Source organism: Plectrocnemia conspersa, unplaced genomic scaffold (genome assembly GCF_051122295.1).
Source record: "Plectrocnemia conspersa isolate PC_06_02 unplaced genomic scaffold, ASM5112229v1 ptg000013l, whole genome shotgun sequence".
NCBI lineage: Eukaryota > Metazoa > Arthropoda > Insecta > Trichoptera > Polycentropodidae > Plectrocnemia > Plectrocnemia conspersa.
The window spans coordinates 17942204-17953024 of NW_028277177.1; the positions used below are offsets into that span (position 1 = coordinate 17942204).

Here is a 10821-nt window from a genome sequence, read left to right on the forward strand (position 1 = left end):
TATATGGCTAGATTGTAATCTATACATTATAAAACTGTTAATGTTTTGTGAAGATATAAATGAGACAGCCGCTGTATTTTGAGCTAATTGTGAAACGCCCTGCCCCGCACGAACTATCATAGACAACAACGTCTATTTCCGGCTGCGTCCAATAAGTGCATCGATGTTACCAGTGCAAAAAAAGTGCGATAGCATTAAATTCAATTACACCGGAGAGCGTTGGCCAGTCGGGATTAAGACATTCGCGGGTTCGGTGTTTAACGTGTGCGGGATCACTGAGGATAGAACACCAAACCCGCGACGCCGAAAAAAGGTCAATTCAAAAGAAAAAGAAACACCGTTGGTTAGCTGTCCGTTTGCTTATTCAAAAAATTGGTGGGAATTTATCTCTTGTGCAGGAAACGCCTAGTGGCGCCGCCTGCCGCTGCGCGATGCAAACTTGAATTGACTTTTTTTGATATAATACAACAGTGATCTCGCCATTATATAGCCCTACCTACTACGCCGTTGGTCATCTGAACATCTGAAAAATGTCTCTGAGCAACTATTTAACTCTGAAACCTCAGCTGGCTGAATTTCGTGCCGGGTCGGATCGAGACACAATGAGCGAGGTACGTGTCACAAATATACGTACTAGTACAACTTCCTGCCGAGACTTTGCATTAACAACAATTTTTTAACTTAGCCATAAACAATTGACGCGTCGTCCGAATTAATTCCTGTTAAAGAAGAATATGTTACACCATAAAAATAATTTTTAAACTTTGGAACTTGCAATATTAACAATTATGTGTATAAATTATTTATTAATTAACGTAATGAGTTAATAACATTGTAATACGATGCCAAAATTAAAGCATGAAATACAAGCTAGTAATTGTCTTACGCTCGTTATAAAGCGATAATCTATTTTCAAAACACACGTCTAATATGTGACAATAATGATAAAGAAATTTAATAATGGTAAAAATTAGGTAATATATAAGTATAATTCCTAAAATTATCTCTATACGAAGCAGTCAGAAAAATTTCATGTGAGAATAATTTCACAGGTTTTCCCATATATTTCTGATTTAATTTATAATTTAATTTATAATTTAAAGAAGCATAGATAATATGATAAGGCGCCACTAGTGTATAAAGTATTTAATAACAATATTCAATTTTTCTCAGAACAGCAGTTCTTAACTTATTGTAAACACGAAAACTTATTTAGGCACCAATACATTTAATAATCATACAAAAAAAAGATTTATAGCTAACACAAAATAATATTAATTAATGTGACGGTCAGATACTTTCTCGATCACTCGCGTGTTAAGTGACGAGAGTCAGTGAGAGATAAGAGAATGCGGTCCGCATACCCTTATCTCTCACTCATTCTCGTCACTTACCACGCGAGCGAGCGAGAGGGAAAGTTATTAGTAAAGTATTGTACATATTGGATTAGTTCAATCAATTTTTTTACAACATCATCAATTTGATCCTTTGTTATTATATGTACAGTTAAGTAATTCTAATTATATTTTAAAGCTTTTCCAGTCTTTGGGTTGTTTCTTTAGTAATCAAATGTTATAACCGAAAAGTTATTAGATGATAAGTCAACACTTTCAAGATATAAACATTGATCAGATCTGACCTTTTTTAACCGCTTACTGAAATTACCAGATGTGTCTACGAAAACAACTCTCTTATTGAGATAATGTACATGGATTCTGACAAAAAAAATACTACACAATATTTATTTCAATTTAAAATAAACATTGTATATAGCTCGAAATTGCAATGGTCACATTTTTTATACTGTCCTAAAAGAAACAATCTTTTAAAGAAAATTTGATGCAATATTTAAGAACATTATGCTTATATTACATGTGTTTCTTTAACAACCCGAACCATATACCAGTACGATAACCTTGCTTTGACAATTATCAGTACATCTAATTTTATCTTAATGATTTATCAAAATCGTTGCACCTCATAAAGCAAAATTATATTTATAAATATTTATTTTTATTTTTGTAATTATTTTTGCTGATATATACTTTATATTATTTACTATATATGTATATATAATTTTTTTATAATATATAACATACCATAATATAAATGTATGATATTTATATATTATAGACATTACGATTAACCAGCTTATGTATACAATATATTTTTATACATTTCCAAATATATAATATTAAGACAAGTAAATCAATAATTGTAAATATGTTTATACTATCTTAAAAATTTGAAGATCTCGGATTCTGGCACTGGCGGTTCGATGAACTCGGCCATGGGTTCGACTGAAGAGCTACAAAAAGTAGCTCACATACTCAATATATCAATCGATGAAGTCGAACAAGACAGATTCAGGGTTGACAGAAGAAAACTCGAGTCGATGTTGGCAGGTAAATACAGAAATATATTGAATTAAAAATTAAAATTACAAAAAACTTTTTTTTAGTAGACGAATCTACAGAAGAAGAATCTGCAAATAAATTCTTTGAAAGGGTTAGAATGCTTTTGTTATTTGTATATCTTAACTATAACGAATACTTATTTATTGCTACAAAATAGGTGATGCAAGAAACTTCTACTGTTATAAATTGGCCATCGAGACTCAAAGTTGGAGCTAAATCGAAAAAAGGTTTACTTTAACTTTATATATGTACATATGTAAATACATATTTATACTAAATAAATATAATATTTTACAGATCCTCATGTGAGAGTGGCTGGTAAAACAGATGATGTCAAATTAGCAAGAGACAAAATCATGCAAATGTTAGATACTAGAGTAAGTACTATTAAGATACTTTATAGTTTATAATATAATAAGAAAAAAAATAATTAAATAAATTTAATTATAGGGCAACAGGGTGACTATGAAGCTGGATCTAAGTTACACCGATCATTCCCACATAATCGGAAAGGTACGATTTTAAAATAATAATAATTTAAAACACAAAAATTGATCGTCAGCAGAGACTGGTAACTTCTCAAAATTTCCAAACATTACTGTAAAAATCAGGAATAAATCCAGATTGCGATAGTGTCATGTTTTGACTTGTCGATATCAGAATGACTAGATTATATTTGAGGTTCATGAACTCGTGGTCACATTAACACTTTAAATTATGACCTAAATAATAAAATAATTGGGTTACACTTGATGTTTATGTTTGTTGAATTTAATACAGGGTGGTTTAACGATTAAGAGAGTAATGGAAGAGACAGGTTGTCATATTCATTTTCCGGATTCGAACCGTTCTAATCCCATGGAGAAGAGCAACCAAGTTTCCATCGCTGGTGATATGGAAAATGTCGAGAAGGCTCGTGCAAAAGTTCGAGTATGTAATTTTCAGTAATAATTCATTATAAGTTTTGTTAAAGTGGTGATTGTGTAATTTTTGTGATATTTAAGGCACTTACGCCGTTGATATTTAGTTTTGAGCTTCCTATCATGAATTCGTCACAGCAAATTCCAGATGCTACTTCTCCATATGTGGTACAAGTGCAAGAAAAATATAACGTACAGGTATGTGAATATCAACATTTTATTATAAATGTTAGAAAACTTTTAAAATTTAAATACAGGACTTCAGAGCAGTAGTTTAGAATATGTAATAATTCTGAATTGAATTTCTTCTCTTTTTAATAATATGTTTCTATTTTAGATAAAATTGCATCTTTCTCAAAGAAAATCATATATGATATTTATAGTTTTAATGTTCGAGTAATTACTATTTTTTACACTTATACCCAATTTGAATTTGATAACTATAGGTTATGTTTCGAACAAGACCAAAATTACATGCTACGCTAGTCGTCGTGAAAGGTCAGCAATGGGAAGTCCAGTCAACTATGGAAGCCACAACTCTTCTAATCAATTACATGTGCGGTTCACTAGCAGTGAGTTAACATAGCGAATTATTAATTAATTTTAAAATTAATTAAATAATAAAACTTTGACAATGTTCCAGTCCCAAACTTTGATACAAATGTCGCTGGAGATAACACCCATGCACCATCCGGTAGTCTTAGGTCGTGCTGCCACTCAGCTGAAGATGATCATGTCTAACACAAAAGCTCAGATCATGTTTCCCGATGCGAGCGATCCAAACATTCCAATGCTAAAAAAGAGCAATATTACAATCACCGGTAGTATCAAGGATGTATATTTGGCAAGGCAACAGTTGGTTGTGAGTATTAATTATTAATAATATAAGGTATGAAATTTTTATACCGCGACTACAAATTCAAGTATCTGAATAGAAATACAATGTATTTTAATAAGTCAATAATAAACTAATAGTTTATAGGTATTAATATAATATGTTTTATTAAAAAAATCTGGTTTTGGCAAACCAATGAGTAGATTTTAATCTACTTGGATACACGAATGCTGTATAAATTTGTGGTACCTATATGATTTTCTTATGAAATGTACATGTATTACATCTATATCGATTTACAAACAGGGAAGCTTGCCATTGGTGATTATGTTCGACTTGCCGGAAGAAATCAAAGACGTACAAAACGATCAAGTGACAGATTTGATGCAAACTTTCAACGTATTCATTAACATTCGGCACAAACCTAAATTGTCGACACTCTCTGTCATTATCAAAGGAATCGAAAGAAATGCAGGTATTGTAAAGTACAGCTTTATAGTCCATTTGTTGCTTTATATTTTTTTAAATGAAAAATTAATTGTTGTAAAAAAATATGTAACTAGTGAATCCAATCCCAAGCCAAAATTGTTTTCTCGGAATTATTAATCATAAAATAGGGGTAAATGATTTTATTATATTTGGGATTAGAGAAGAACGTTATGAACACGTTGAAAAGCAATTTAGTCATCAAAAAAACCCCGACTTATCGCGATAAATGAGCTCTCCCCAGCTTGATTCAAGTAAAAATGATATTTTTTTGATAAGATATGCTTCTTGAAACTCTTGTCTACAACACTGCAAAAACACCATTCAAAACATGCTCAGGAAATACCCAAAAATCGACGTTATATTTCATTAATTGAAATGGTGCGCCTGACGCACCTTACGAGTAATATAGAGCCAAGCGATGGTGCGTCTCACGCACCTTACGAGCGGAAAGGGTTAACCAATGTGTTAATTGAGTCTGTCTGACAAGAAAAATATACCTTTATTTGAACATATTGCTAGCAATAAAACAAAGAAAAAAAACACAAATTGTGACTGGAAAAAAATACAGATAATTATGAATGTATGATACATACACTATAAGGTCTGACTAAATCTTCAAATGACTATTTAAAAAGATGAAAGGTATATAGAAATTAGATTACGACCTATCTAATAAATAAAGCTTTCAATGCCGCTACCATTATTTTTATAAATGATGATAAAAGTACAAAAATAAATGTTATATAATGTAGAGAAAATTCTCTTATTTATGTTCTGCAACCTCAACATTTCAGTATTTATCTTGGTGTATAATAATGAATGTCTCAGATAAAGGTGCACACAACTTTTTCTCTTCTTTATATATACAACAGAACTATTGTTCTCATAATACGCTTGAACAATAATGCCTCGATGTTCACCGATCCAATTCATGATAAGAACTGCAGAGGCTGTACCATCAAATTAAACCTATCCCATTACTTCAGCATATACAGTGCCCCCTCGAAATTTGGAAAACCTTTATGTCCCACCTTTATTAGAGCATACATATATAATGAATCATATTTTCATATTGATTTTTAAGGAGATATCTATGAAGCCAGAAGACATTTGCTGAACTTAAGAGAGCCTTCAGTGTCCCCGTCCATTCCAGAAAATTACCACATACCGATTCTGCCAGGCTGCGAGCAAATTCCGTACTTCAATCCATTTTCGCCGACTCACACCAACATCCCTCAGTCTCCTATGAACATAGCTTCGACGTTGCAGAACTTGGCTAATAATCCAGCACGTCCAAATTATTCACTGCCACCTCTTCGCTTGAACGACATACCGTGCTTCCAAAATCTAAATAGTCCACAATTCAACCCACCCACGCCGGGCGGTTATTCTACCACTCTAAGCCCGTTAACACTGAGTCCCTCTCTGTACAATCCCAGTTGGGGAATCATTCCTCCATCGCCACAGACACAGCAGAGTAACAACGGCTTTCAATATCCATCGTCTTACATGACGTCGCCGCATCAAAACGTTTGGGGTAGTGAGTATATGCCACTTTAATGATTTTACCTAATTATGATGGAGACTTGATGAGTTGTTCTTTATAGGTCCAAATATGCAGCAGAACCAATTAAATATGACGCCTCATATTCAACAAACGGTTGTCAATAATCAGCAGTACAACAATGAAACTACAAACATCGAGACTGGTCCGATACACCAAAGCAACTCTAATCCAAACAGTCAACCGGTATAATTAGTCTCACGGCATATTCTTCCTGTAAGCTTTTATATTAAAAAATTAAAAAAATACTATATTGATTTTAAATTCAGAATTCTTTGGGACACATGTTCAGCTCGCGTGCTAGTAGCGGTTATCATAGCAATTTTACAGGGAGTTCGGTTTCTTTGGACGTTCACAGTGTTTCAGGTAAACTATAATTTCATTCTTAGGAACATACTTATTTATTATGCATTTTATTTAACTTCTCTATTATTAGGTGGTGATAGTAACGCCGGTAGCAACTTTGTAAGCCCGTCCATCAGTCCAATCAGCAAATCACACAGTCCAGCTCCGTCTCCAAACAACGAGAATCCTTCAAACAACGGTTTGATTTTTCAATATATTTTACTATATATAGCCTTGATCTAATAGTGGGAAATAGTAAAAATGTTTTAACTATACATTTAGACCGTATTATTAAAATCCGTCTATATAATGTCTACCTTCTATCATGAAGCATGCGTCTCTCGGGTGATTCTTTATAAACGAAACCATTGTGGTTGCTTTCCATTGATGACAAATCTCTAGAATATAAAGTATGATTGTATGAAATAATGTCTATTGCACAAACAGCTAGAAAGTTTTAGTTACAATAATCATAATAATAATGTTTATGGTACGCCATTCAAAACATGCTCAGGAAATACCCAAAAATCGACGTTATATTTCATTAATTGAAATGGTGCGCCTGACGCACCTTACGAGTAATATAAAGCCAAGCGATGGTGCGTCTCACGCACCTTACGAGTGGAAAGGGCTAACTAATGTGTTGATTGAGTCTGTCTGACAAGAAAGATATACCTTTATTTGAACATATTGCTAACAATAAAACAAAGAAAAAAAAACACAAATTGCGACTGGAAAAAAATACAGATAATTATGAATATATGATACATACACTATAAAGTCTGACTAAATCTTCAAATGACTATTTAAAAAGGTGAAAGGTAAGAAAGTTTTAGTTACAATAATCATAATAATAATGTTTATGGTTGATTATTTTGCTCTAAAATGAAGGTTTGCTTATAAAGCACCTCTTTTCAATTGACGTTTACTACTGAGCAAATAATAGTTTAGTTCTCTTTAAGTATATAGGATCCCTTCATAATGAATGACTTATGCACAATCTTATTATCTGTTTTTGAAAGTCACGTTTTATGTAAAGTAATAAAATTTTAAGTCCCGTTATCGTTAATGTTGAAATCGATAACTTTTCGCTTGTAAACATTCACCAATCAGTCTTTAATCATTTTCTAAGGAACTTATAGGGATAGTTAATAACCGTACATTTTCATTCGTTTTTTACAGTTCTTAGTCTGGACTTGTATGTATCAAATCCACTGAAACACTTGAACGTATTTTTAACAACATGACGTTACAAATAATTGTCTACTGATGTTAAAACTGAACAGTCCTTGCGAATCCAATAAAATTATATTCACTATTTGGCCTTCATTTTAATTGCATTTTTCGGCATTTTAAAAATATATAAATATTAATAATAGCAGTAAAATAAGCGGCAAATTCTTTTGAATTACATTAAAATACCGGTTTAAATTACTTGATTAAAAATGCAACTATTATGGTCATGGCAATAATTCGTTGCAATATATTCAATGTTTTATAATAATATATTATTTTATGGATCAGAATTGATAAGCATTATAAGCGAAATGGGTGTTGGAGATAGACGCGCTCCAGGTTTTGAGAAAAAAGCACTGGAAACAATTCAGCAATCGCTCACACCTATTAGAGACTATCAGCAGATGAAGATGAAAGCTTCAAAGGTAATTATATAATTATATATTCATTTTTGATAAAATGTAAAATTGTGACTACCCTTTTATTAAAAAAAACATATGCGCGAAAGATGTCCGGAAAGTAAAGATACTAAGTCTGAAAAATATCTTTGAAGCGATTAATTATGGGATTATTTAATAATATCTATAGAATACCTCTTTATTTGTTTTTAAAGTATTAATTATAAACCTTAATACATAACTTTTATGTGCCTAATCCTTCAGGATCTGAACTATTTTGGACATTGCTCATCCAGTTCGTCGATCAAGTTGGTTTTCTACTTATTTTTTCATCATTAACTTAACTTCTTTCTGCTTCAAAACCACGTCACCATTTTGATTGTTCTGTCATGTAATAGATTATCTCAGAAATAATGAGCAACATTGAACAACATTGTATCTTCACTTATAAGCTTAGTAGTTTTTGGATTGGCTTGAAGATCCCAATATTATGATATCATCCAAGTGCTCATCTTTTTCAAACTAAAATCTCTAAATTTTCACTATTTCGTTATGAATTCAACCAACTCCATTGCTATAAGTATTTACTAACTAATTTTGGTATTAAAGGCTGTAAAAGAACCATTCCTAGGAGAAGATTACAGAGTGCCAACGAACAGGTGGGCTGGATACGGTTTCAGTCAAACTTCGCCTGGTTTACTGAGTCCAAAGATACCCAACTCAAATGTATGTATTGAAAATTATATATGTATATATACATATATTGTCATGGGTATTATATTTAATGAATTTTTAGAACATGGGATGGACGAATGATAAGAGTCCCTCTTCTCAGCTCATCCGTCCCAACATAGCTTCTCCGAATACGCCGGCTGATAAGAACAAATACTCGGATGTACCAGCGTGTGATTATCAGAAATTGAGTAATTTGCTTTCGGAACAGGGATTAGACAAATATATACGTAAATTTAATTTATCGTTATTTTTTTATATAATTAATACTATTTTTAATATGATTTTATTTTCATATGTATTGTTTTTCAGAGCTATTCCGATCCCATGAAGTTGATATGAAAACATTTTCCACGCTGACCGACAGAGACTTATTTGAAATTGGAGTAACAGCTTTTGGGGCCAGAAAGAAAATGATTTTGGCTATCACTGGTAATATTACTATATTTTATATATCTATTCATTGTAAATCTTCCGTTGTGACTATGTAAACACAATCAAGAACTACTAAATTTATTGTATTAGCTATAAACTATTATTACAGCTTACAATTATTAAATGCACGACCTAGCTCAATGTTATTTTAATAATTCATTACGATATTCACTTGTGAAATTAAGAATAGCTAGAGAAGTTTAATCTGTAATGTTCGATCGCAATTATAATTATATAAAATCAGTAATTCCGATCTCCCGGACACGATAAAATTCGAACACATGTCTCTCGGGTATTAGTTACCATTAGTTCAGGTTTATTATATGAAAAGTGATAAACTTGTAGATAATTATATGTATTTTAAATAATTTATTTTATACTATAGTATAATATTAGTCAAACTAAAATTAACAATGCTTTTAATATATATGATTTGTTTTCTAATGATATGTTATAATTTCAGAGTTAAACAAGAGTATTTCGTCGGATCAGAATTAGATGTAATATGGCAAGAAATTAGGTAATGTAATGATCCCAGGATAAAAATAAATATTGTGCCTATAATATATTTATATTCGTCCACAAATATAAGTATGTTATAAATACAATATTAACAGGATTGTTGTAATAATGAAAAAAATCATTTCATATTGAAATATTGTATTTGCTGTGCAGAGGTAATTTTTATATATTTATTGTTAATTTTATATTTTCGAAAGAAAAAATGTGGTCGAGTATTGTCTATGGGATTTCTTTTATAAAAACTACATTATTAAATTTATTATTATTGCTCGTTAATTATACACATCTTCTTCAATTTTTTAAACATTGATTATCTGTTAAAAGTGTTGAACACAATTTTTAAAAGTCTTACATAACTTTAAATGTTTCAATATTGTACTAATCAATATACATGAAATATTTAATCATTGCCAATCAGACCTTATAATGTATAAAAATTTAACTCTTATGAATTATGTTTTATTACATACATCATGTTTTAATACATTCAACAACTTATATTTTTTTAAACTCGTTGATAATTCATAACTGTTATACATTATAAAAATTTAAACTTGATACTCTTGCCTCTGGCGGATAAAATCAACACAAAATTGGTAGCATTTCATAAACTACTACCAAATTACTATGATGTATGCTTAATCATAATTCATAGTTCTGTCAGAATTTTATATTGACGAGTATATTTTTATCATTATTTGATAACGTTGTAATGTAATATCAAAATAATAGTAATGAAATGTGTTGAATTTATGTTAAAACACACATATGCAGGTGACCGATAAATATATATTTTACGAATAATTTGATTTTGTGGATGTTTTCGCCACTTTGAAGATAATTAAACAGCGGCGAATAGAAACGTAAGAATCTGACTATGAATTTAACCGTTTTTAATTCAATACACAATTGATGTTTTAAAAACTAA

General features: G+C 31.0%; 1 protein-coding gene across 3 annotated transcripts; it reads left to right on the top strand.

The window, feature by feature from the left end:
- The first annotated feature begins 191 nt into the window (after positions 1 to 191).
- On the top strand, positions 192 to 9997 carry BicC (protein bicaudal C). Of its 3 annotated transcripts, none has more exons than XM_088201754.1 (20): positions 405 to 611; positions 2252 to 2405; positions 2462 to 2508; positions 2575 to 2644; positions 2715 to 2794; positions 2868 to 2930; positions 3198 to 3347; positions 3422 to 3535; positions 3784 to 3909; positions 3981 to 4199; positions 4479 to 4647; positions 5746 to 6201; positions 6269 to 6411; positions 6495 to 6591; positions 6662 to 6769; positions 8095 to 8231; positions 8814 to 8930; positions 9001 to 9166; positions 9249 to 9368; positions 9835 to 9997. In XM_088201754.1, the coding sequence occupies exons 1-20, from the start codon at positions 531 to 533 to the stop codon at positions 9867 to 9869; spliced, it is 2652 nt and encodes an 883-aa protein (XP_088057880.1). In that variant the 5' UTR covers positions 405 to 530; the 3' UTR covers positions 9870 to 9997. The 3 variants fall into 3 exon arrangements, with proteins under 3 accessions (XP_088057882.1, XP_088057880.1, XP_088057881.1); XM_088201755.1 differs by having other exon boundaries at positions 2465 to 2508; XM_088201756.1 differs by lacking the exons at positions 8095 to 8231; positions 8814 to 8930; positions 9001 to 9166; positions 9249 to 9368; positions 9835 to 9997 and adding an exon at positions 192 to 313 and having other exon boundaries at positions 472 to 611; positions 6662 to 7289.
- Positions 9998 to 10821: the final 824 nt, after the last annotated feature.